The sequence below is a fragment of the Gymnoscopelus microlampas genome, assembly GCF_963454915.1.
Source record: "Gymnoscopelus microlampas genome assembly, chromosome: 5".
Lineage (NCBI taxonomy): Eukaryota > Metazoa > Chordata > Actinopteri > Myctophiformes > Myctophidae > Gymnoscopelus > Gymnoscopelus microlampas.
This window is the reverse complement of record NC_139942.1, coordinates 33588145-33615831: the sequence shown is the minus strand read 5'-3', so window position 1 is coordinate 33615831 and position 27687 is coordinate 33588145. Positions and strand designations below refer to the sequence as shown.

The 27687-nt window shown below is 41.4% G+C and overlaps 5 protein-coding genes across 6 annotated transcripts; all 5 read right to left on the bottom strand.

Annotated features, from left to right (window-relative positions):
• Window positions 1-642: 642 nt before the first annotated feature.
• foxc1a (forkhead box C1a) lies at window positions 643-2796 on the bottom strand. Its single transcript, XM_084057769.1, has one exon. The coding sequence runs from the start codon at window positions 2537-2539 to the stop codon at window positions 1109-1111; it is 1431 nt and encodes a 476-aa protein (XP_083913895.1). The 5' UTR covers window positions 2540-2796; the 3' UTR covers window positions 643-1108.
• A 3394-nt stretch (window positions 2797-6190) lies between these two features.
• LOC311045752 (small ribosomal subunit protein eS17-like) lies at window positions 6191-6595 on the bottom strand (the record flags this gene model as incomplete). The annotated part of the gene is made up of 1 exon (XM_084057774.1): window positions 6191-6595. One exon carries the CDS (start codon window positions 6593-6595, stop codon window positions 6191-6193), a length of 405 nt encoding a protein of 134 aa, XP_083913900.1.
• Window positions 6596-8601: 2006 nt separating this feature from the next.
• On the bottom strand, window positions 8602-9438 carry LOC311045961 (DNA repair protein complementing XP-A cells homolog; the record flags this gene model as incomplete). The annotated part of the gene is made up of 1 exon (XM_084058032.1): window positions 8602-9438. One exon carries the CDS (start codon window positions 9436-9438, stop codon window positions 8602-8604), a length of 837 nt encoding a protein of 278 aa, XP_083914158.1.
• An 8907-nt stretch (window positions 9439-18345) lies between these two features.
• On the bottom strand, window positions 18346-21064 carry LOC311045750 (forkhead box protein F2-like). The gene is made up of 2 exons (XM_084057771.1): window positions 19754-21064; window positions 18346-18859 (listed from the first exon to the last, which is right to left on the bottom strand). Exons 1-2 carry the CDS (start codon window positions 20700-20702, stop codon window positions 18690-18692), a joined length of 1119 nt encoding a protein of 372 aa, XP_083913897.1. The 5' UTR covers window positions 20703-21064; the 3' UTR covers window positions 18346-18689.
• A 2690-nt stretch (window positions 21065-23754) lies between these two features.
• LOC311045751 (forkhead box protein Q1-like) lies at window positions 23755-25874 on the bottom strand. Of its 2 annotated transcripts, XM_084057773.1 has the most exons (2): window positions 24959-25874; window positions 24791-24909 (listed from the first exon to the last, which is right to left on the bottom strand). In XM_084057773.1, exons 1-2 carry the CDS (start codon window positions 25661-25663, stop codon window positions 24904-24906), a joined length of 711 nt encoding a protein of 236 aa, XP_083913899.1. In that variant the 5' UTR covers window positions 25664-25874; the 3' UTR covers window positions 24791-24903. The 2 variants fall into 2 exon arrangements, with proteins under 2 accessions (XP_083913898.1, XP_083913899.1); XM_084057772.1 differs by having other exon boundaries at window positions 23755-25874.
• Window positions 25875-27687: the final 1813 nt, after the last annotated feature.

The window sequence follows — 27687 nt, the reverse complement described above, 5'->3', positions numbered from 1 at the left end:
TAAACATTGAAATTATGAATTATATGTAATTATAAATTATGATGTGCCACACTTTAATGCGTATACGTTTGGACGTCACATTTACTCATGATCTTGGTTATCCAGTTAGTTATTTATATCGACAGAGGGTTTCTTTACTCTTTTTTTCCCCCTTCATTAACGAGTTGAACAACTAAATTATATTTGCACGTTTTTACATAACTGATACTGGTTTAGTTGGTGTGAGCAAACTACTTTTCATTTTCTGCAGTCCTATAGCCTGATATTCAATTTTGACAGATTTATGGTGACTGCAGCTTATAAGCTCCAAGAGGCATTTCCATGCAGTCTCTTCCCATTCTACCCTGTTTATAAAAAATAAAATAAAAAACGCAAATTCATGATATTTTATATTAGCCAGCACCATATATTCTCTTTTAGAATGTTTATCAATAATTGCAAGCCTTGATTGAGACCTCAACTACTCATGTGACATTAGGGAATTGCCAAAAGCTGCCCTCGGCCTGCGCTCAGACACAGGGTCAAATGTGTTTCATAACGAGGCCTATTTGCCTCCCACACAACATAAACTGCATGGCGCCACGAGCCTGCACACCATAGAAACATACTATGCAAGTTTTTAAGAAACCAGTCGTATTTAAACTCACATAAAATGACAATTTATTAAACAAACATAATGCAAATCCTTCAGAATACTTTTCAACAAAAGATGAATCTTTGAAATAGTACGACGATATACAAGTTCCTTTTTTTCTTTTATAATGGAACAATTTTGGACAATTAAGGCAATTCAATTTAGAAACACTTTTTGGTGTTTGGTCCATAATATCTGGCTACAGTTTAGAAATAAATTACTATATGCAATTTACATATTATAATATGTCCATGACAAACTGACATATCCTAAACATAATATAAAGTCACAAAAGCGAGAAGAGACTTACGTGTTATTGGCAGTAACACTGTTCTTTATAAACCAAGATCAAGTCATGCTGTCTTTTCTTTGAGTATTCTGTTTCATATTTGTCCATGGTAAGGCCAGGCGAGTGAAACAATTCACTGGGTTTATTGAGAGCAACAACACCATGAAAATCAAAGCCTATTTTGGTCAGAACTTGCTGCAGTCATACACGAAAGCTCCTGAAGTGCGATAGAGGGACTGGCTCGGCGGGAAGGACATTTGACAGCTGTTATTCCCGTTCACCGGCGAATTATTCAAGCCAATTCTTTGGGACTCGAACATCTCTCGCACGGAGTGGAAGTTCTGCTGCTGTCCCGGGTAGGCTGCGCCCAGGTGGCCCAGGTCCCCCGCCTGGTTGAGGTACCATGAGGTAAGCCTCCCTTGGTGGGGATGGTGCCCCTCCTGCCCAGAGTTAAGGTTACCGTGGCCCAGAGAGGACGAGGTGGTGGTGATGGAGTAATCTGGCAACGTTTCGTCCACGGTGGTGCTTGGAGCTAGGTGACCTGACCTGTCACCGGCGTATAAACTCATGGCCTGCATGTTACAATGATAGGTCGCGTTCGAGGTAGTGGAGATCGAGTTTTGGTTACAGGGCGAGCTATAGACTGACGTCTGGTTGGGAGAATAGTTTAAGGACAAAGACGGTGTTATACCCGTCCTGGTGGAGGCTATAAGGCTCGGGGGGAGCTCGCTGGCTCCTTGCGGGGATCCGCGCAGAGAGGTCATGATATTGTCCACGCTGAAGCCTTGCGTCGAGGCCTGGCCCTGGTGATGGTGCTGGTGCTCGGAGCTGTCCATGCCGATGGAGCGGTTGGAGGGGATGCTGTGGGGGCTGCCGCCGCTGGACATGCTGCTGCTGCTGTCCGGACTCTCGATTTTGGGCACCGTGCTCAGGGAAGGTGAATCGGCCTGCGGTGGGGTCGCGTTCCCGTTCTCCGTCTTAATATCCTGGATCCTCACCGGCTGAGAGCCCTGCACCGGCTGCTCCTCCCGGCCTCCTCCGCCTCCTCTGGTCGGGGTGTCCTTCTGGGACCGGTCTTCTTTTTCTTTCAGCGCGTCCTTCTTTTTAAACCTCCGTCTCCTTCTCAAAAAGCTCCCGTTTTCGAACATGTTGTACGAGTCTGGGTCCAGGGTCCAGTAGCTCCCCTTGCCTGGCTTTTTGTCATCTCGAGGCACTTTGACAAAACACTCGTTCAGAGACAGGTTGTGTCTGATGCTGTTCTGCCAGCCCTGCTTATTGTCTCTGTAGAACGGGAACCTCTCCATGATGAACTGATAAATCCCATTCAGGGTCACCTTCTTGTCTGGCGAGTTTTGAATAGCCATAGTGATGAGCGCAATGTAGCTGTACGGGGGTTTGACCATATCCTTCGGCTGTGGCTGGGGGGTGTACGGTCCATAAGCCCGCGCCATGCTCCCACCGTACTGGTCGTGGGCCGCGTGAGAGTACATGTTCATGGGCGCGGGCATGCCGGTGTATCCTCCACCGGCAGCGGCCCGATAGTAGCTCGGGTCGCTGCTAATGTAAGGCACGACGCCCAGGGAGTTGGGACTGGACACGGAGTAGCGTGCCTGCATGTCGGCTCCTCTCCGCTATTCGATCCGCTGAGAAAGAAGAAACGCTCCAAAATAAAGACGCAGCCGGAGAGAGCTCCACGTTTTCTCCCCTCTGAAAGCTTGAGGTGCTCAAATCACAGTCGCTGTCCGCTCAATTTAAAAACAATGGCCTAATAACTGTGTGCGCTGATTGGGATCTTAGCAGTGTTTAAGCCGTTCCCATCTCTGTGGTTCTGAAGCACACATTGAAAAAGTTCTGAACTTTGTTGCATCCGTCACTACACGGGACTTTTGCTTTGCGCAGTTAAATTCTTTCCTCCTTTTTGCTGGCAGTGGAGCTCCTCCCAAAAGGATCCACGTCGTCCAATTGGAAGTCGGGCAATACTAAAAGAGCAGGAATGGAACAAGCTCCTGGCCACACACAGGGCTTTAGAAAAACCAGAGGAGGTGTTGGTAACTCCCAGCCCACTCCAGCCAAGATTTCAGACGTGAGAACGCAGCTCACATACACAATCAGACTATGGCATCTTGCATATTGCTGCAGACTGGGGAGAAAGAAAAAAAATCTATGATATGTCACTGTATTATTGAACATTAAATAAAATCTGTCTTTCATGCTCAAAAGTGACTCACTATAATATCAAATGACAATTGAATTTGATATGTGCAGAGTATAGACCTCTATCTTGTTCTTTAGATGTTCCTTTTCAATAGGGACTTGAAAAAGTAGGCCTGCAATCATGGGATTTTAACACAGGGCTCTGTTGTGGGATAGGCGTTTGCTACTGATTAATTGATTGATTGAGTGAAAAGAAAAACATGGACCTAAAATTGGATACAATAATTAATTATGCCTTTCCCCCATATTAGCGACTTACGTGCTACTGATGCTGACGGTTGGTTAAATGTTTCAATCAACGGGTCGCAACAGGATCAAAGCACAGAGTGCTTCACATCATTGGCAGTGGGCGGTATGTGCGATCTCATAACAACGAGAATTAAGACAGGTCGGCTGAGATTGACCAAAGGTGTGATCGTTTAAGATATTCAAGGGAAGATTACAAGACAAGGAGACAAATGGCATTGCATTGACACCTCACGTGTCGTTTTCCATCAAAATACTTGAAGGTCTAGGCCTAAGTTATTAGGCTATACAATACACATACCTAATATTCCACAGCCTATATTCCATTTTTGTTTGGCCTATACTGCAATAATTCAAACGTCGCCTTCTTTTTCTTCTTTTTTTTAGAATTTAAATGATTAGGTTAGTTAAAGTGAAATTATTTATATCATGATATGCAGTCAACATTTAATGTGCAGGACTTAAATTGATTGAATCTGACAGACGTGTGAATGATTCCGTTTTTCAAATGTATTTGAAACCTATTTTCTAATTTTGCGCAGTAAAATTATTTGGAATTGTTGGTAAAACAAAAATGGGGAAGGCTTTTGGGCGAAAAAGAAGATGCCCATCAGATGCTGCCCTGCGCTTTGCAGGCCTATTAGGCTCCATGGCCCACTGCCTCATGCCAGGCCGAGTGCGAAAGAAGCGAGTAGGCATGAAATTGTTAATGGTCATTGTAAGGCAAAGTTACGGTCACATATAGCTCTAATCCTATACAGCTCGTCTTAATTAAACGGCCGTGCACTGGCCTGCTGCTCCGCCGGGCTCCTCTTACATGGACCCGGGAATGAACTTTTTCCACTGCCTCGGGCTGTTTATACAATTCACAACGTCCCTTTTACTTTTAGTCCCATGGTCTGTCTGTCCAAGTAGTCCTATAGACATGTTATCAACGTTATATCTATGAGTGAAGAAAATCAGTGTTTTTTATATTTGTTTTATTCATAGGTATTAGAAGAATTGCCTTTTATCACACAAGTGATGATAATACCGAACGTTTTTCCTCTGGCGATTGGTTTAACGATTAAAGATGCATAAACATAAATTGTGGATTGGGATATTTTATGGGTTACTTTATGGACTTAATACTTTTGTATTTCTTTCTCGAAGCAAACACAAGTTCATGGTCATAGCAAATTGGCAAATATTATGGGCCGTTATTTTATTTTATATTTATGACGGTCTTTGCTTACAGTTACCACTTAAGTTACCAATTACCACTAAGGTAATTCGTGTTGACTTTGATCTCGTAATAGCCTATTGTAATAAATTAAGGAGCACAAAGTAATATTTTTTTGTTTGTTTCCGTTTGCTTTGATTGCATTTGCCAGCCTAGTAGTTGACAAGATGATACGGTAAAAATGAAACTTTGTTCAATGGTAGCTACTGGCTATTTAATGAAAAAAATGTATTAAAACATTTGTATCGACAGTAGGGCTAGCCTATGTGTGTGTGTGTGTGTGTGTGTGTGTGTGTGTGTGTGTGTGTGTGTGTGTGTGTGTGTGTGTGTGTGTGTGTGTGTGTGTGTGTGTGTGTGTGTGTGTGTGTGTGTGTGTGTGTGTGTGTGAGAGAGAGAGAGAGAGTGAGAAAGAGAGAGGGGTATGTGAAAGAGAGAAAGAGGGTTGGGCGGGGGTTGTAATGAAGTTAAAAGGTTGGAGGTGAAATGAGACCCTTTGCCCCAGTCACAAAAATAGGCCTATTCAATGTTCACTGTGCTATAGGCTCCCTCTAGTGAGTAATTAGGGAAACTCGTTATTTAAAGTATATTCGCAAAAACCGTGCCTATACTTTCCGTTTGAAATAAAATCCCCTTATGGAAATTCTAAAGTTTGATTTTGATTCATCAAAGTATTGTGAAATGTGGTGAGAAGTCAGTGGAATATCAGGCAAAAAGTGTGAAAACATGTCTTAAGTTGTCGCTATTTTGCTGACCCTTGACAAAACGTGGTAGGTCGGTTCATTGAAAAGACACTACTGCCACCACGCGTTCAAAGTCAACAATACATGAATTACCGTAGCGGTAAGCAAGGGCCATTAATCATGTGAAACACGAATAAGCACAGGATGTAGCCACCGCTGCCAGCTACATTAAAATGCTTGAAAAATAGAAATGTAGGCTACTGGTGTCAGGCAGCTGGACGGTTGTCTATAAAATCACGAGCCTAGGGGTTGAAAATCCAGCTCGGTACCAGGAACTGCAAGGAAGTTACCTCAGTCCCCACTTAATTACCCTCTCAGGCTGACTTGACACTCCTCTGCAAAGACTAACAGAGATGAGTGTGGGATAATAGTTGGGGGTATGCTAGGAGCTGCCAACCACAACAAAACATTTTCTGAACTATAATAATTTGGCCTTCTATATGAGACCACAAGTCCCAGTGTGTTTTGGATGTGAAGCAGCATCTCCTGCTTGATTTATCCAGCCACATCCAGCTAACCACTTTAAAGACTGAAATTGAGGTATTCATTCATTCAGATTACGTTTTGTTGGGATACCATATGAAATGTTTTAGGAAATGTTTTATATACGCTATTATTTCAAATAGAGTGAATATAGCTACAGATCTACAAGATCTGCCACTTTCCCTTTTCTTTTCTCTGAAACCTTCTGATAGTGTTCTTTTGTTCTAAATTTCAATACAGCAATCCATTAATATTAAAAAGAAACTGTACCTTATAATTTTCTTTTTCACTTTTTGGGGGGAGGGGAGGGAGTGCTTAAATGTTACTACAATACAAATAGCCCATAGTGAGCCACACAAAGCCTAAAGGCCTCGTGGCTGTTTGATATTCATCCCCACCGAAGGCTGAGTCACCTGCAGGTTGGACAGACCACCGAAATCCAATAGGTTCAGCATCTCCTTGGTGTCGGAGTCAACCTCAATGAATTCCTGGTCCAGGGCAGACACCTCTGGGACATAGTTGTCTCTCCTCTCTCTCTCCTCCTCCTGCAGTTTGATGGAGATTCCTTTCACTGGTCCCTTCTGAATACGCCCCATCAGGTGGGTCACATATCCAGCTATCTTGTTGCCAAGTGTCTTGCTGGGGATGATGGCGATCTCCTCACACACCCTCTTGTTGGTGTGAAAGTCATTCCCAAGCCGGGGGTAATATTTCTCAGTAATCACACGGGCCGCCTTCTTCACGGTCTTGGTCCTGACACGTCCCATCTTGGATTGGGAAAATAATTTGTACTTTTGAATATAACCATGTGCTTGAGTATAAGTGTCTGGATTATGCCCACATATGGACTTGTCTGATGTCACAATACCAACATCATCCAATGCTGGGTACCCAAACTAGAACACGTTTGTCAGGCAGGCATGTTTGACCACTTTAAGTTCAAGGTAAGCGCAAATTGGCGTTGTTCGGTAACGGTTTCAGTAGAGTGTGATGTCAGATCAGAGCTACGTAGATCAGAGAGAGAGACGGATAGACGAAGGAAAGAGGATAGTGGAGATAGGGGGGGACTTTGTTATCCATGCAATAACCCAGCCAGTGCCTGCATGGTACTGAAACCTAAACACGCTGATCGACATGTCAGCACAATAACCCCGGCAACTCCAGGCAAGCTGATAATGTGGCACTTTGTGCCACGTTTTCTGCTTGTCATCACTATGATAAAGATTTGGATAAAAAGAAAAATCTTTGAATAGAGTAACTCAATTTGATAAGTGACTTATTGCCATAACATTGGACATGTTATGTTATTGTAGGTTCTATCCCTGACGTGGACCAAATGTTATACTGAAGCCAGTCTGCAGAAGGTGAGCATTCTTGGAAAGTACAGACAGCCCATATATCCAACTGCAGTGTAAAAAGTATGTCACACAAAAACATCATAATACCCTACAATGTCGAAAATAACCTCAAATCAATAAATTAATTTAGGAAGATATCAGATCACCTAGCTGCATGGAAATTAACAGCATTTTGAAGCTCAAGGACAATCACATAAATGCTTGGCTTGCAGGTTATACGTCTCCACGTGTGTGTGTGTGTGTGTGTGTGTGTGTGTGTGTGTGTGTGTGTGTGTGTGTGTGTGTGTGTGTGTGTGTGTGTGTGTGTGTGTGTGTGTCAGAATCAGAATCCCGTATTGTCATTGCATGCAAGCATTCAACAAGTTATATTGCCAATTCCAACGTATAAAAATACAAGACACAAACTAAACACACAGTTAAAACATTAACTAACACAATATAACAAGCTGATGTCCATATACTATCATATCACATTAAAGTCCATAAAAGTAATCTCATGTCCATATCTGTAATTCATCAAGGTAGAGTCAATATTGCACGTGATATTAAAGTGCAAGATGCAGGGCAGCATAAACTTTGTTTTTATTTTTGCTTTTTTTGCAGTTAATTGTGCAGATGCATGTGCGGTGCGTGTTCTGACTAACCTATTCTTCTGCCTACACATACGTCATGTCCTAGTATGAGCGAATAGGGGAAGGGAATCACGTGATGCCTTTGTTTGGCCCGGAGAAGCGTCCGGGTCAAACAAAGGTGCTTATTGGTCAAAAACCCGGATGCGTCTCTCAAAGAATACCGCCTGCCAGTGGGCAGTATAGGTCAAAGAGGTGGTGGCCAGGGTGTGTGGCCCTGCTGAGATAGCATTGAGATAGCAAGCAATGTCCCCCAGGGATAGCAGTGGGCAGCCAGTGATTTTCTTCAGTGATTTTCTTCTGCTGTTTTTATCACTCTCTGGAGCGCTTTCTTGTCTGCAGCAGAGCAACCTGCGTACCACACTGACATGCAGTATGGCAGCAGACTCTCGATGGTTGCCCGGTAGAAAGCCACCAGCAGCTTCCTCTCTGTGTTGTGTCTCCTGATCACTCTCAGGAAGTAGATTCTCTGTTGTGCTCTCTTAACGGTTGCAGTGGTGTTGGCTGACCAGGATAAGCCCGATAATATGAGGACTCCCTGGAACTTAAAGGTTCCACATGCCCCCGTTTATGCAAAGTGGGGTGGGTCTGCATCACATCTTTTCTTGAAGTCCAGAATAATATCCTTGCATTTGTGGTGTTCAGCGACAGGTTATTAGTCACTGAGCATCACACACACACACTCACTGAGTGTCTGTGTGTGTGTGTGTGTGTGTGTGTGTGTGTGTGTGTGTGTGTGTGTGTGTGTGTGTGTGTGTGTGTGTGCGTGTGCGTGTGCGTGTGTGTCTACATGGTCTCATAGGTGAGCTCATGTCCACAGGTGGTGCATGTTTTCTTGTAAAGGTCTTCATCTTCATCCAGGAGCTCTTCAGGCCCATATTCATGTTGGTGAACGCTGGTGTCTTTGGTCCACATGCTGCTCCGTACTGCCCTTCGTAGCTCTTTGACCTTCTTGTTGAAGCGTCTTTGTTTATTTACTTCTCTGTTCTCCTCCCTGGTCTCTCTAGCGACCTCTAGAGCATCTTCCGAGCCCCACACCTTCATACACCTCCTCTCCACCTGTAGTTTGAGGTAGAGCTTCATGCCTCCCCAGTGGGGGTTGTGAGGGTTTTTCCTCAGTGTAAATGTGAGTGGAGGTTCCCTCTTGTCCAGGTCACAGTCTTTGAGTAAGTACAGCTGCTTTGCTTCTGTACGGGAGATGAGCTTGTGTTTCTCATCGCTGTCTCTGCAGCTGTCACACACAGACAGGTCAAAAGTATTGCTGAGGTAGGAATCCATGAAACGTTTGTCACAGTCGTCACATATCAAGTAGTCTGGTTCCATCACTGGAGCTGGCTGGTGCACCACATTCTTGACCCTGTGCTCCTCTTCTCCATTCTCCTCTTCGTCAATGAAGAATCCAGCACCGGAGTCAATGGTCCTGGTTACCTTTGCAGAGGTCGCACCCTCCACTGCAGCCACAGATCGGCTCGCTAGTCGGGCTTGACGAAGCATCAACGCCCGCTGTCTGTTACGCTCGATTTTTGCCCGTACTGCTGCAGAGAGCTCTCTGGAGCTGGAGGTACCAGCATCTGTATCAGGGACAGATGCATCCACCACCTCCGTTGATTCTGCCGAATCCATCTTTGATCCTTGGTAAAGGAATGTAAAATGTTATATATCAATGTTATATTGTGCATTCATTTGTTGGTGTTGCTTTGTTCACGTACCGTTGTGGTTGTTACACCGTTGCAAGACAACTATGAAAGCTCGCTTCCGGAATGTGACACCAGACAGTTGTTAAGTTGTTTGATACAATATTTAGGTATTTGATATTCATTTGATCAGACACGATTATAAGGAATGGGAAGACCTTCATTCTTCAGTTACCGGTAGCTATTAATTTCATGCATGGACTTGCAGGACTCCTTGATGCAAGATAACAGAAAATATGAACATAACATTAGGTTGGGGCGTTGAGGGAGAAGGAGAATCAGTGACACAATTACTCACTGGGTGAGTAACTGACAAAGTATTTGTTTAATGTGCGTCCCATGTGGATACCGGACTCCTCATGTGGCCAGTCTATGATGTCAGTCATCTATGACATATGACTCCAAATTAGGGGAAGGTTTCAGCCTGATCTGAGCTCTGTTGACTTCCATCATACCGGTGGTAGTAGGTGGCTGACTAGAAAAGAGGGCTCTGGTGTTGCCTTTTCCAGTGCTGATGATGTTAGAAAGAAGTTGATAGCAGAGAGGGTTTATATGTAATGAAAGTTGTTGAGCAACTATTAACAACTAGAGGTTCGAAGTTCTGGCCTCTACGCGGCCCTCACACCTACGCTGCAAGACCGATCCGACCGATATGTCTGAGTAGTGTCAGGGGCTTTGTCAGAGTACTGTACATGTTGTACCCATCTCTCTGTGTCCCTTCTGTGCCCAAATATGAAGATCTCGGTATCTGTCTGTCTGTGTCTCTGTATCGGTCAGTCCCTTTTATGCCTATATACTGTATGTCGGTCCCATATATGCATGTGACATGACCATATATAGGCATAGCGGTCGGCTCTGTGGCTCAAGACAACCGGATCTCAATATATGCCTATATATGGGCGTATCGGGTTTGTATATGGTTATGTCTGAGTCATAGTGACATGCCTATATATGGGCGTATCGGGTTTGTATATGGTTATGTCTGAGTCATAGTGACATGCCTATATATGGGCGTATCAGGTTTGTTTATGGTTATGTCTGAGTCATAGTGACATGCCTATATAAGGGCGTTCCAGGTTTGTTTATGGTTGTGTCTGAGTCATAGTGACATGCCTATACATGGTTGTTTCAGGTTTGTTTAGGGTTGTGTCTGAGTCATAGTGACATGCCTATATATGGGTGTATCAGGTTTGTTTATGGTTATGTAAAACAGCCCTCCTCTAAGACACAGACAGGGTAGACAAAAATGGTACCATATTATAATAAGTATTAGTGAGGACCAATTATATGAAGACAGGTTGAAAATCAGTGAATTTATCCTTGAGGAGTTTAATTATAGCTTGTTCGTAAGTTATTATTTTTAAAGGGCATAGGCATTACATTTTACCGTAACCAACTTCCTTCACCAGTTGTATCTGACTTCAAGGAATAACTTGTGATTATCAAATTCAGTTATGTGTTTGCAGAGGGCAATGTAATGACTCATGAATTACAGGTTATTCTCAATTATTTATTTCACCAAGTATCTTCATAAAGTCTTCTGCCCTCACCACACATTACTTGGAGCTAACACTCTTCTACAAAAGCAGCCAAGGTAGGAGCTGACTTGACAGATCTTTAATAGAAGCTGTGAAACTCTAAAAGAAAATAAATAGCATGTGTAAGTTCCACATAAGGTTACACAATGTGCATGAACATTAAACAAATGAGCATTATTATCAGACAAATGAATTATAAAAGCATACAAGTCATCACTAAAGTAATGAAACTTAAATGACAACAAGACTGAGAATCTATACATTAATAGATAGAACATCACAGGAACAGACAAAACAGGTAGGTAATATAGGTAGGTTTGCCCAAACTATGGTGAGTTAGCATAAACCCAGGTGACTATTCAGTAAAAATCAGTTATCACAGGTAAGTATAACCAATGTAGGTAAGGATCAGTACTCGGATGTAACAAAATCAAACACAAATCAGGTACTATAAAGCATGGCATAGCAATATACGTTGTCCAAAGAAACCACTCAAACCAGTAAATAAAAGTATGTAATTTCCCCAAAGCCACTATGCAGATTTAAACCTTGCTTCTCAAGGGCCTAAAGAAACAGGATGGATGTCAAACTGAAGCTGCCTTATTTTATAGTGGCTGAACTAACTGCAAAGCTGCTAATAATCACTTGATTGCTGAATGCTGTTTGCTCCAGCCTGGAGCATTCTGCAACTTTATGACAGAACCACTAAACAAGAAACAAAAACATTGACCTGCCCCTAGAGGGCACTAAACAGCACCGAGGGAAGAGGGTCAGAATATTAAAGGTCTAGTAACTAGTTAAATGAAAAATATTTTTTTCACAATTTTAGAGCATAGCTGTGGTCCTCATATGGGCATACCAAACTATAGACGCCAAAAAGAATTAATTAAATGACCGAAAATGTTATTGCACTGGACATTTAAGTCCTTGTAGTGGGGGCAGAATATCAAGTGTGCTGCATTGTGAGACTTTTGATGTTGTGAGACTTGGTAAAAAAAAAAGAAACAGAAAAGTAGCATCAAATACAAATTAAACTATTATGTCATGCAAAAATGAATATAGATTTATTAGACCACCTTTATTTACATAATCACAGCAGCAGCAGGTCATACAATGCGACAACACAACAAGAGTAGGAAAAAAGTACTTTCATTGCAGTCCAGCCATATACTAGGTTTGACCAAATCTTGTTAATGGTAACTTCGAAAAGAATAACAGAATAAAATGTTTTGGCGAATCAATTTGTGTAGAGTGAAATAAGAGCGTACCAAATGCACTCTTTACAGGTCCGTTTTATCAAGTATAGAGGGTTTAAGTTTAGCGTCCCATCCCTATTAAGGACTGATGGTTGTCTTGTCCATGTTGTCCAGCACTAGCCCAGATGTTCCCAAAAACCTTTCCATGCCAAGGACCCAAATTGTCTCTGACTGAGGCCCCCTATTGCAAAATGCTTTTTTATTGTGAAGAAACACTTATGACAATAATGACATGACCAATGTAGTGATGCCAAGTTGAAAGTGGTTAAACAACTGGATTAGATATTTTTTAAACCTGTAGCACTAGTACTACCCCTTTAAGAGGTGTGCATAAAAGGGGTGACCAGGTTAGCGGCCTTCTGTTTGGACAAAAGCCTGCATTTGGGTGTTTGGTGAAAGACTTGGTTATTCAGCCTAATACTGGGTAAGGAAACCTGGGAACTAATGTTCATGCTTTTGTAATTCATTTTGGCAATATGGTGACATGTTTCAATGAGTGGCATTCTATATCCCCTTTACAGAATTCGGCAAATGTGGCAGTTTGAGGGGGAGCTGGGACACTAAAGGGTAGGGGGATACGTTAGGCGTTAAGGCATGCTGTTATCTCCATTCTATCCTGTGGACATCTATCAGTGGGAGCCTTAAGGATATGTTGACTGGGTATGTTGTGTTAGTTTGTATTTTTGTCATTTTTGCTATATTTTGTATAATGTCTAGACTGGGATGAGTCGGTATTGAGGGGTAACCAGATGTTATGAGCTACTTTCTGTCAATAAATTCCATGCAGGTGATTCTTTTTCTAAGTGTTCGAGTTTGTGTAACGAAGAGGTCCTCTGTTACGTATATTTGGCACTACTTTGCACACTCAACTTATTTTGCATATATATTGCATATATCGTACCAGTATTGATTGAATTATTTATATTTGCACAGCATATGCACTTTACTCATTTGCATAGTATATTTGCACACAGGAAAAGCAACCATGATTTTAATTGGTGTTATTTGGACAGTACCACCTGGGGAAACGAAATGTTTGGTCATGATGGGCAAGTGCAATATATTCAGTGCAATACACATACGAGAGATGTGCAATATGTTTCAGTGCAATATAATGGCAATATATATGTGATGTTTGATTGTGATTTAATACTTACTGCATCTGTTCCAGGGTGTTCGTGCAAAAGGGCCCCGGGGTGCCCGAGCGAGCACTATAATGTTTGTTTTGTGTATTGGAAGCTGCTAAGAATATTGTGATATGGTTTATTTTGCAATAGGACGCATACGTTATATTAATGTACCTGTTGTGTATTGATTGATTGTCTAATGGAATGTGATGTTAGATATGTGGGATTTAGATTTGTTGCATGTTTTGAGGTTACCTGCAACTTGGTAGAGCCCACACTTGATTGACTGCTGAGTATAAAACGCTGCCAGACACAAACATACTCAGTTTCAGTTGAGTATTAGGACATGGTGGAGCTGCACACCACCATGCCACCTTTTGTTGTTGATGCCTTTATCCATTTTGTAAAGCTTTGGTGAATAAACACTTTTTGGTTGCACTACCAGTAGCCTCGGAAACCCATGCTTTTTACACTACCAGTGACTTTGTGCTGATTTCCAGCTGCTTATGGGCCAGCCCATACAGTTTGGAAGCGCTTGTTGGAAATCACTCAATGGTACAGTTGTACCACCTGTTTTGAAATTGCACATAATGCAGGAGGCAGCAGGATGCTGCGTTATTGAAAACGAGCGCTTCCAAACTCCAACACTTAATAATAACCTGCACAGAATTTATTGACAGAAAGGAGCTCATAACAGGTCTATGGTGGATTTTTATGAAACAAAAACTTTGCAAAGAGAATAATTTTACCTTCCTACACAGCTGCAATGTTGGTGAGTTTAACGTTGTTTAATCAGATAGGACTTTTCTGTTTGGATGTATCATATGGGCTGTCAAGGGTTGGTATTGAAACTCTATATTACAGATATTAAAAATAGGATCATAAGAGTTGCTTGCAGCTAGTGTAGGACTAGGTTAGAGACCCCTTTAGAAGGCCCTGAAGCGTATTGAAACTCTATAATACAGATATTAAAAATAGGATCTAAGAGTTGCTTGCAGCTAGTGTAGGACTAGGTTAGAGGCCCCTTTAGTAGCCCCTGAAGCCTTCGCCCATATCGCCTATTTGCCCCTTGGGCTTAGTCCCATTCTAAGATCTTGACCTCTGAGTTATAACAACCCCCCTTTCCCTTTGTATTTTAACCTGACTTCATTTTTATACTTGTTGAATAAACTTGACAACCTCTGGTTCTGTTAATTCTGAACCCGTACCTATTTGGGGAACCATACCTTGTTCAGTTATATTGTCCAGCATATATAATATATCAATATATGGTTAATGTGTTTGTAGGATCCCTCACTATATGTGGTGAGGGTAGCGTAGTCATTTCCTTATATAGCTGACACACACACACGCACGCGCGCGCGCGCGCGCGCGCGCACTCACACACACACACACACACACACACACACACACACACACACACACACACACACACACACACACACACACACACACACACACACACACACACACACACACGTATGTATTTTCTCCCACTCTTTTGGCTTCAGTACCCCCCCCCCCTTTCCCTGATTTCAAAATCCAAGTACCTGACATTTTGGTTAGAAAAATAAAAACGACATCTAGCTGAGCATACATATGCTATGAGTGAATGATAACCCATCTTTTGAAGAATATACCATAGGAAACGGGGTGAAAGACTTGTCATTGACTCCTGAGCAGATGTATTTGATCACTGAGTGAGGCCACAACATTTCATTAAGTCCAGTTTTCCACTTTCTCTCTAATACCTCTACATACCACTAGGGGTACACATACCCACATGTGAGAAACACTGCTCTAGTCTAGTTGATATGACTACTTATTGGTTAGCATTCAGACTTGAGTTGAGTGAAATTTAAGATTCCAAGGTGTTCCTGTTCATATATAGGCTGCAGGAACAATAAACATAATTACAGAATAAATGTGTACAGTTTATTTAAAAATGTAATTTAGAGAATAGTGTATTACAGAAGACCTGAAAGTGTGTGTGTGTGTGTGTGTGTGTGTGTGTGTGTGTGTGTGTGTGTGTGTGTGTGTGTGTGTGTGTGTGTGTGTGTGTGTGTGTGTGTTCATTTTTGTCATTTTTGTCTAGCTGGTAGCCTACTTATTGGTTAGCATTCTGAATTAAGATTCAAAGATGTTAGATATGTTGTGTGTGTGGCACATGCATATGTGTTGTCTTTAACCACAGTATAAAATAGTGTTAATTATTGATACATTTATTTATAGTTTTAGCACGCTTGGTCTTTCAAATTATTGTGCTAAGATTGAGCACAATTGTGCTTATATGGCAGGTTTTTCTAAGACATGCAATTTCCTTTCTTCTATCTGCAGTGATGAGACAGAGGCAGTCTCACTTGACTTTTAATGCACTTTTAAAAAATACACATGGCATACAGTACACATTTATGATTTGTAAGAGCTAGGTTGCACTTATCTAACCACAAGACCACTTATAGATAGATAATGGTAAGCATCGTGTTAGTCCATGCAGGCCACGGAAGTCGCATATGCTCAGCTTTCAATCAGCCATGCTTTCCTACACACCAATCACAGCTCATTCCCTCAACAAGGTGGTCGTTTAATACGGCTTCCTCTATCTCTGCTTTTCAATGCTGGGAAAACTTGCCTCCACTTCCAGTCTTGCATTACTCAATCGTTTAAACTGAATGTTGAACTGAAATGAATGTGTGCATGTTTCTTTAGAAAACTCAATTCAATGTTCTATGGCTTTATGCATTCAAATTTGCATTCAAGTTTGAGGACTCTCAAGGCTTTGACCTGATTTTGCTTAGCATGCTGCTTAGCAAAATTTAGGGAACATCTTAAAGAATGGAGCCATTAAAGCCAAGTTTAACTGTATTAGTTGCAATAATAAATGAGTGTTCCTGACTGAAGTAACATAATCATAATTTGGCATTAAAACTGGTCAACACAGGGAATTTACCTTTTTGGAGGAACATTACTATTTATTTTATTTTTTGGACCAGCCAGAATATCTGTATAGTATCTCTTGTATACATTGAAAGCATTACCAAGTGACTGGATGGGGGTAATAACAGTACTGTTGTTGTTGGTGTAACCTATTTTGTATGTGTCAAAAATGTTAATTGCAAAACGTATTGATCCCAACACATTAGCGGTGTTTATAATATAATGTATATATACTTATTTTAATTTTAAGCAAAAAAAAACATAATCGAATCATGTCAATATGTGGCACCGTGCAACCTGTGTAAAGTGCCACTAGATGGTGGTACTGCACTACTATACAATTGTGTACTTTTGGGGAATTTTACTCTTCTTGCTTTAGGCCAGGGGTCTTCAACAGGGGGTCCGGGACCCCTAGGGGGTCCTCAGAGTTAATACAGGGGGTCCGCCAAATCTTTGTGTCATATGATTTTTTTTTTACATGAACCACTTGAAACATAGCATCCCTTTTCTGAGGAGAACTTTAGCCAAAAATAGCCGATCTACAAGCTCACAACAATCTACAAGATCACAACGCCTTGCAGCGCGAGGCGTTGTGAGTTGGCAAAGAGTTATAGGTGTGTAGAGGGAAAAAAGAGCAGCAAAAGTTTATCTGAACACAATTTTATACAATATAGAGGGGGGTCCCTGCTTCATCTCTCTCTCAGCTAGGGGGTCCTTGGCCTGAAAACGTTGAAGACCCCTGCTTTAGGCTGAAGTGTGGTAGGCTATTTTGCTCCTGGTTTTAGTTGTTTTCTTTATGTACTGAACTGATACACTTAAACACTTTCTGTTCGGAATCCACATATATACAGTAGTGTAAAATCCAATATTTCTTTATTGTATTTCCTAAATGGGCATGAATTGACAATACAAATGGCTGATATATTTTTTGTAAATCGGAGTTTCAAAATGTTTTTTTTTTGTGTGGAAATATATGTCTAGTGTTTTATAGAGATATTACACATGCTGTAAAACATAAAATGACTGAAGGTTTTGCATCAGCCCAGCAGTATACTGCAATCATTATAGTGTAATTACTGCATAATATCTCAATGGAAGAAGCATGTGGAGTAAACATTAAACAACTACTGACTGAAGTCAACAGCAGAGTAGAAAACTGCACAGATAAGAATAGCAAGGGCGATCAAAAATGACAGTTTACAAAAAGTACTAACAGTAATTGTGATAATAATTTAAATCAAATCACTTTCCCTGCACTTGCCCATGCATGGTTAGGTTAAAAAAAAGACAAAAATAAATGTTTCAGATTCAAAATCTAATGCTGTTGTTTTTTGTAACTTTTACTGTCACTAAATATATAACTGAGCTATTTCTCAAGGGAAAGTCAAGTTGATGAAAGCATTAATGTAATCAGCAATGAGTTTATAAAGTTCTGAATTTTAAGCCTCATTTTTAATATTGCCAACCTTTATAATATCCATAGCTGTTTCTGCACTTAAATAGATTTGACAAACAAATAAACCTGCACTCTGCTGATTTATTTTAATGATAAAGAATTATCATACAAATAATTGAGTCAAGAAATGTTGTCATTTGTCAAGGAATATTAATCACTTAGATTTTTTAATATTACGTATTTGTTTATATGGTTTTCCCAAATCTATAAGGCATTTACTGTTTATATTATGAACTTAACTTACAGGCAAAACTTAAGAAAATCATCTTTATTGACAACTGAAACAGCCTCTGGAGGAAAGAAATAAGTGCATGAATAAAGATTTAGGCAACCAACCGTATATGTGTTTTGTCAGTTAACATGTGTTTAGATATTGCATTTATCCACAGATAATGTAATCACAATACAAAAATAAACACCAAATTGTCACATCATGATATAGCCTACTACAGCACTATGAAGTTCCTTTTAAATATTTAAACATTCCTCGTCATAAGAAGATTAATTTACCCTTCAAAACTTTGCTGGAACTGATTCCACCTGGGTCTGATTAAGAGAAATTTTGAAAAAGAGAATGCAAGAACTCGTCCTTTATAGGCAGGCTAGTTCTTTCATCGGGTTCACGGCTCTGAACAGAATCCAGTAAACAAACAAAAACAAAAAAACAGCAGCACCCACTTAAGTCCTTTTAGGCTCTCTTATTTATTCTATTTATTTATGATCCAGCATATGTTGGTTCATGAAATAATAAGAGAGCTTAAAAGGGTTTAAGTGAATGCATGATGTTTTTTGTTGACTGGATTAAGAGAATCCCACGGCATGATTTGATAACTTTGACATTTTATTTCACTTGGCCCACTGCTTTATCACATTACACAAGGCTTTACGTCCTGATACACACTTTGGTGATGGTGATGAAGTTGATAGTAAGATCCCCCAGTGCTGGGATGCATAGAGGAGATTCCATTCAGATTGAACACAAAATCCTTCCTGTCACACATAGGCGCCGAGTGGTTTGAATATCGTGATAGTCCCACTGTAAAATAAGTGAGAGAAAATTAATTAGGTCATGTAAAACAGGGGGGATTTAAAATGGAAATAATCTTTCGTTGTGAGGTTAAATTCCTTGCTATGCCTTAATTTGTCAGTGCTAATGGCTAGATTAGCTGAATCAAGAAACAACTGTTTCAACTGAAATCAACTGTTTTTATTTATTTATTTTTTACAGATTTGTGTACATTAATGTTTAAAATCTGTCTGAAGGTGCACTGTTAATCATCTATATTCAAAACTCTTCCATTTAATTAATCACTGCTAAACAATATTTGGAATAATCTTGTTTATATGTGTCAATATTTCCAGTGGAAGGTTTTCTCAACAGAGCTTGTAAAGAAAACTTGAGTAGGCCTATTATAATCTCCATAATTACCTATGTCCAATTGTGCATGTCAAAATAGTGGAATAATATTTTGACTAGGATATTTGTGACACATAAATAGTCAAATTAACAAATTACACTCGAGTAACATTCAATGTGCATGTTTATTTCCTACAGCAGGTAGTTTTTCTATAACCATTTAAAAAATAGGCCAAATTTAATGATGATAATAATAATAATAATAATAATGATAATAATACTGAATCAATCACTCACTTTGAAAATCGAATTTATGCAGATGTGTAGGCCTGATATATTTCTCCCCAAGAATAATGCATGTTATATAATGTAACAAACTATATCAAAATTGGAATCAATTGAAAAGGAAACTGGCCAAGGGGTCAGTTTCCATTTTGATGTGGCAAATGTTTTTTTTAAATGAATGAATTATGACTATACATCCAACAACTATATTCTCATCATCGGCCTCCTGTTATAATTCGTTGTAGAGAGCACATGGTTTATAAAATAGATCAAAAATATTTGCTATACCTGAAATGTCAGAAGAGTCGCGACCATTATGATGAATATAGCTTTGTTCTAGAGAGTAAGGTGTCATTCCAGAGTGCAAAGTAGAGGATGTGGGACTGTTTGACTCCAGAGATTGTTTGATATATGAGGGTACACCAGATGAAGACCAATGTGAAGTGGCAGCATTAGCATAAGGCGACTGACAGTCCAAGGTGCCCATCATCACTGGTGAAGACTGCAAGGGGCTACCACTGCTGTTCGGGCAGTAGTCTGCATTAGAGGGCACCTGGCAAGCGGTCATATACCCGGAGTTTGGTGACATATGTGGGGCATGATGTCCCCCTCCTAATCCATCGAAGCCACCTGGCACAGTGTTGCCCATTAAGTCAAGGTTGTAGCTATTGGCATGACATGCCAGCGAGGCAGAAGTTGACTGGAAATCAAAGTTTTGGGGCAACATAGAGGCACCAAATCCGATACCATTCATCATGCGATACATGGGCTTCAGAGCCTGACATTTCCTCCGAAACCCTCGAGGTCTGCGACGAAAGGAACCCTCCTCGAACATAAACTCGCTTCCAGGGTCGATAGTCCAGTAGTGGCCCTTGCCAGGTCTGCCGAGACCCTTGGGCAGCTTTATGAAGCATTCGTTCAGAGACAGGTTGTGTCTGACGGAGTTCTTCCAACCCATATACGCCCCCCTAAAGAAGGGGAAGCGGGCCTGAAGGAACTGATATATTTCAGCCAAAGTGAGTCTCTTGACCGGGGAGCTTTGGATCGCCATCACAATGAGGGCGATGTACGAATACGGGGGCTTTTCGGGTCTCCGCAAGCCAGAGTTCCCCTTCTTCCCTTTGGCGGAGTCACTCGAGCTGTTCTCCATCACTGCGTCCACAGCAGCACCGGCCGCTGGACCGGAGCGCACAGGATTAGCGCCGTCCAGATGTTGCTGCGAGCGCTCAGTCGTCATGGTCGCCCCGTTTGTTTTAACATTCAAGACCGGGTCACTGTGAGATTAATTAAATATCCCGCCTATATCTTCCACAAACGCCTTCGAAAAAGGATCTCTAATGCGATAATTGGAACGACCGGTGGCCGATTCAGCCTCGCATTTAACCTATCGCTTTTCTAATCAAGAACAACAGCTGTGTGTCAGCACCGCTCCCCAGTCCCTCTCTCCCTCTCTGTCCATTGCTGGAAATAATCCTAGGAGTGGGAAACAAAGCTCCTCTGCTCGCGCATATCCCACTTGGCCAAACAAAACTCGACCACCTATCAATTCTTAAATCTCTCTGCCCACTGCCTAGATCCCTCCAAATCTCTCCAAGAAATCTTCAGGAACTGGAGAAAAATATTCCCTCCCCATCTGGCCAAACTCCAGGCATCATTCTGGATACGAAGTCGGACACAACGTGAAAAGAGTATAACACAAAATCTCCTCCCACACAGTCCCACCACCATGCACTCACTTCCCAAATCACCTCCGTCTTATTTCATCTAATATTTGGCACCAGTCTCCCTGTAGTAAGTCATGGTAAGCAAACTCATGCTTTTCAGTCAATAATAGTGACCATTTGACAATGCTATAGCAGTCTATATAACGGTGTTGAAATAACCTAACGGTCTACAGTCGCGCTGTTTTGTTCAGGGTGCGCATGGTTTTTCCATCAGGTCCTGCCAACATACCACACACAGCGCACAAGTGTCAGCTTACCGCCTATAGCGCCTGGATACTATCCCTGGAGAAATTAATTGATTAAATCATCTATATTTAGCTTTAGACAAAAATCGTGCTGTTTTTTATGTTTCCCAGCATGCATTTATATTGTTTATTTTGTGAAGGCTTCTATTTAAGCCATTCGGATACATTTGGATCGTATAGGCCCACAGTACCTGTATACATGTCGATACGAATACATGTTATTGCTTCATCCAATTTCAGGGAATTGCTCAAATGCAATCTGCTCAGTGCTTAGGTAAAAACAAACACAAAAACAACAACCTTCATTGGACATTCGGTTTATCACGGGAAACGCCTGGCTTGCAGGTATAGGCTATACAATTATTAGAAAATGGATATCTCACCAACAATAAACAACAATGGAAAAATACAATCATTTTCATATTTCAACAAGGGAATTGATTGATTGATTGAATACTTTATTAACAGTTTGCAAAGACAAGCACAGTGAAGTATAGTTCAATGCAAGGTCTGTAAGAGGATTTTAAACCCAAGAAAGCAATATGGTTTCCATTGGGGTCCTTCAGTTCATCGAAACATTTAATGACAGACAAAAATACGCAAAAACATCAACAATATGTACGGGGGGGGCTTTGACTTAAAAAAACAACAACTAACAGTCACAATCCCTAATTTCTCCATTTGCTTGATGCAACTTTTGTTGAACACATACAGGGGTCATACTTTACTTCAACATGGCTTGGGATTGGTGACATCAGGATGTACAATTTCTCGTGTGTGTGTGTGTGTGTGTGTGTGTGTGTGTGTGTGTGTGTGTGTGTGTGTGTGTGTGTGTGTGTGTGTGTGTGTGTGTGTGTGTGTGTGTGTGTGTGTGTGTGTGTGTGTGTGTGTGTGTGTGTGTGTGTGTGTGTGTGTGTGTGTGCGCGCGCGCACATGTGTGTGGTGAAAGAGGCGACAGCTATTTGTAGAACCAGACACAAAATATAAATATTGGAAACCCGTATCCGGTAACAGTGCAGCTTCACGGACACAGACAAATAAATAATGGGGAGTGAATTTCTCCATAATCGGTGAGTCCAGTTTTATAACAGCCAACATATACCAACTTTATAAAAGACAACTTAATTAAATAGGCCTACTGTGCTATATTCACACTACAACAGCACAAGTGTTAATTTAACTCTGAGATATGTAAAGAAATAATTGTTAAACACTTTAAATTCACCCCGTGATTTTATTATGCCTATACTAATAATGATGCATAGCTTGTAGTAGGGCGGCTATCATTTAGGCCTATAATTAGACCAATTAGACCAGCCCGATCTCCATAGACTGAGAGTGTACACATGGAATCAAATGGACCCGTACGGATCCATTTGGTTCCATGTGTACACTCTCAGAGTTATAGTCAATTTCAAACCCCCTCATATACATACCTCTGTATTGTTATAGTATAGCCTATATGGCCTAATCAGCATTTTGTATACGTTGATACTATGGCCGTGGGTTGTAGGCTATACGTCATTATATGCAGGCCTTACAGATCTCCACTGGTCACTTCACATCATGTTTGCCTTTTTACTTAGAGGCCTGTAGATTGAGATAATGATACATTAAATGACATGTTATCTTTACGTGACACATAATGTTCAAACAAATGTCGGAGGAACCTATAGTTTTCACGAGTCATTAAAGGTGGTGCAAGTGATTTATTAATATTATTATTATTAGGCTATTATTGTTGTTGTTGTTGTTGTTGTTGTAGTTGTTAAAATAAGTAATAAGTAATAGCTATTTTCCGATTGCAATCTTTAGAGCGTTTGTTCACTAATGGGCTCTCCAGTCTCTCCATCTCTTTAGTAAACAGAAAATACATTTTCAGGTCGGGATATCAATATGATCTAATCGGGAGATTAGATTATCCTGTGGGTTCCACAGGATAAAGGATAAACAGGATACAAATTGGAAGTGATGAAACAAGCAAACAAACAAAACATTAGCAGTAAAAAATTGCAACTGAAGCACAACAATGAATGTGGGGTTCTCTCTCATGTCTCCACCCGTTTTGAACAAAGACCCCTAGCAACGATATCATAATATAGAGCCTTAACATAAAAAATAATAACAATAACAAGAAGAATATATGTTTAGTTCGTCTTGCACAGATACCCACCAACTCTCTTCCTCGATCTCTTTATGATGTTCGGGATAACGGGAACTGTCGTCACATTCAACAGTCTTTATAGTTTATATAGGCCTACATGTCATTTCACTATTATATACTATTTTCAAATAAGGAACAAAAAATGCAACTGCACTGTATTATAAAACATATAGTCTTTATTGTCATGTGAAACGTTTGCTTGGAGAAAAACAGGAGAAATACAGAAAAAACATACAAACTGCTGACTTGAACACTTTGTCAAACTGTAAACAAACATTTCAGACCAAATTCAGTAACATTTTAGAATAAACATTCCTGGTTAATCATGAAACTATAGCGTGCATAAACATGCCATATGTTTTTAAAACAAATATCATATCCTTTATTTGTATTCATAACACAAACGAAAAAGCAGAGCTCCTCTGTCCTAAATGACCGGTTGTCAAAATAATAATAAAATATAATACAATACAAAGTGCACATGTTGGTACAAATTACTCGTCGTTGCCCCCGTTCCCCTTTTATTGTCCACCATCACTAGTACATGTTGATGTCCAGTTGGAGACGAGAGGACAGCACAATGAACCTCTTAAACCCTCAAGACTAGGCCTACAGTAAACTGGACCTGATCTGGTTCTGCATAGTTGGACTGCCTTTTCCCTCTACACCAAATCTCCGCTGTTTTTTAAATGCTCGTCACCACCCCAGAATATGGATGGCTGCTCTATGGCAGTGCGTGGTTCTCAACCTTTCAGGCCGTGACCCCCCCAAATAATCATATTTCAACTGGGACCCCCCACCCTGACAAGAATTGTAGGAGTTGAGGCATTACATATGTTTGACTCACTTCCACATATTGTTAAAATAACTGATCTACAAGCTCACAATGCCTTGCAACGCCTCGGCTATTTTCAAAATGTTTGCTTCTTTTTTTAAGTTATATTATTTGACAATTTGGGGGGACAAATGTTATTATATAGGTATTAAAGTCCTTAAATTGTCACTTCACTGTCATCTGGGGACCCCCAAAAAACATTTGGGGACCCACCATGGGGATCCCGACCCACAGGTTGAGAACCACTGCTCTATAGGGTTCAAGTGGTTAAATCCTGCTGCCGCGAAGCCCCTTTGAAAAGAGCCCCCCGCCGTATGCGTGGTGCAGCACATGCGCAGTGTACGAGTCCAGTTGGAACACTGACTTTACATGATGTGGGGAGAAGGAGACAGCAGCAGGTGGATGAGGATGAGGGGTCATCATACCCGGGTAGTACGGCCAGCTGAAGGCATGATGGGGTCCCCATGCCTTCATGCCTTCACGGTGATGTGACAGTGGTCCCCCATCCCCATGATGGGGGACCACTGTCACATCGTCGTGAAGGCGTGATGTCTCCGTTTTGAACGGTTTGCTGAGGATGCTGTCTATGGCGAACGAACTGGTGAATTTGGCACAGGGTTCCACTTTGGAGGCGGGTGACGACGACAAGGACGGCGAGGTGCTGCTAGTGTGCGTGTCCTCCTCCATCTCCTCCTCCTCGTGATCGGAGATCTCCAGCTCCTTGTTTTGCTTCTTGTTGATGCGCTTTCTCCTCCGCCTGAACACTCCGTCGGCGAACGTGTATTCGCTGTGAGGATTAAGCATCCAGTAGTTGTCTTTGCCCCAGGGTCTGGAGGGGTCGCGCAGCACCTTGAGAAAGCAGTCGTTGAGAGACAGGTTGTGTCGCACCGAGTTCCTCCAGCCGGTGTAGCTTCCCCTGAAGAACGGGAACTTCTGCATCAGATAGTCGTTGATCTCCGCCAGGGTCAGGCGTCCGGAGGAGGAGTCGCGGATGGCCATGGCGATGAGGGCGATGTATGAGTACGGGGGCTTGGGTCTCCGCGTGTAGGGCTTCGCCTTGTTGCTGCTGTCGGCGCACGATGGAGCGACAGGTGGCGGACTGCGCGCCACGCAGTCTCCATCCGAGCCCAGCTCCTCTTCCCCCGACAGGGGAGATCGGACGCTGCCCTCGGCGTCGCTGCAAATGTCCAAAGACTTCATATGGTTTCCACAGAACACTTCGAGTTTCATGCTGTCTGATATTTATCCTGCTATAGTAGCCTATACTCCGTTAGAATTATAGGTCCAGTTTATTGCCCCCAGTAGGGCATCAATGGGCTGTCCGTGGAGTTCAAAACGCTCGTGTCAAAACGCCAAGTGCGATATTAACTTGGAATGAGCCTGATGGAATCCGATGGAAGTGGTCGTTGTCATTAATGTCATACCTGAAAGAGCTCTGAAGCCCGTCTCACCTACAGTCTGCAAGAGTGCAGCTTATATCAGGCTCACCTCAGAGCCAACCCCACAGGGCGGAGCATCGTTTCAAAAGCCTTTAGTTCAAACAAACATGTTAATATGTCGTGGATGATGCACCATAATAAAAGGATTCATGACACGGGTACATGATTTGTTTGTCAATGATGGCTCATGTAGCCCATTCCTTTCATCAGTCCAATAAAAGCCTCGTATATTGACTCACCTGTAGAATTTGATCTGGCAAACAACAGGGAGTATAACAACAGGGGATTATTTCACCTGAGACAACCAGGTGGCGTGCGTTTCCTGCACATGACTTAACGTCAAGGTGCCTGCTCCTTGCTATTAATGATCACATCAAGGATGTATCCTTTTAATGTGTCTGCAAATGTGACATTTTTATATTGGTTGTGAATAAATTAGACATGGCTTATCACGTGTAGTTCATCCATGGCAAGTCCTTCGTTGTGTCTTAAAAAATATTCCCATTTGTCAATTGTTAAAGGCAGTTAGGGGAAATACCTATGCTGTATGCTCTCATCTAATACATCAAAGGACTTTATTTTGTCACAACAAATGACAAGGGGCTTCATCAGTCACAGGCAATTCTGTCTTTTAATGTCAGTTGTATTTCTGATTTGTTGCATCGTGATGGGATGATGGATTATCATTATCTTGAGTAATTACTCAATTATTGCAATCTATTTATTTTTGATTTAACAATTATGTGGCCCAGGCCCTGCATAGTCTTTTGGTGACTTTTAGGAACAGGGCAGTTATGGTGACATGATACCCAAGGTTTCAACACAACTGTGAAAATAGGGGATTGGCAAATGGCCATGTAACAGGTTTCTAAAGGTTACGCAAAGATAGAGTCAAACTCCATGCAGGCTGGATATAAATTAATGCAGGTTCATGGGCAGTTTAGAATACAATTGGGGAAGATCTCCCTGTTTTTTTTATGTACTGTGATTGTGGGATTTTCTCAATAATTAAAATGTACGGGATGCTCATGCGAAGTAGAAATATTTTGTCTCTGTAGCTTTTGTTTATATTATTTGCTATAGAGCTGGGCTATAACTTTAGGCTACCTGTTCCCCTAATCTATAATGTTTTAGATGAAGGCAGTTCCATGTATGTCAGTAATGGTTATTTCTTAGAATTCTAGACAAAATATGGATCAGTCTTTAGTTAGGAATGCACACTGAATTATCCATGCCATTTGTCTGTCTTCTTGGCACATCTTTCTAAAGTTCTCAGAACCGAGTGCAGGGGAGCCCGTGAGACTTCTGAACTTGAGTAATGATGCGATTTCTTCTTTGTCTCCTAATGCCAATGTTTCATTGCAATAAGTGCCACTCCTAAGTTCAGAATCTCTGCTATGTTTACTCCAGTTGTATGTGAACTTTTCTCCTCCCACACACTGGCAGGTTCACCTGGCAGTCATGATAAACTGACTAACCCATCACTGTGTTGTTGCTATAGCCTGATAACGTGTAAACAGCAGATTGTCAGATTCCATAAGGTTTAGTGGTTTCTCTAAATGTTCTCTAACTAAACCATATATATTGCATCAAAGTCGGTCCAATGGACCAACACACAGCTAGTCCTTTATTGCATTGAGAAACTAATAGCATTATAGTGTAGATATTGAAACTGATTCTAGACATAGCACCAATTTCACAGGCTTCAGCTTTTGTTTATCCAAATGTCACTTCAAAAACCATGAAGAATGATTGGAGTGCGTGCGTGCGTGCGTGCGTGCGTGCGTTTGTGCGTGCGTGCGTGCGTGCGTGCGT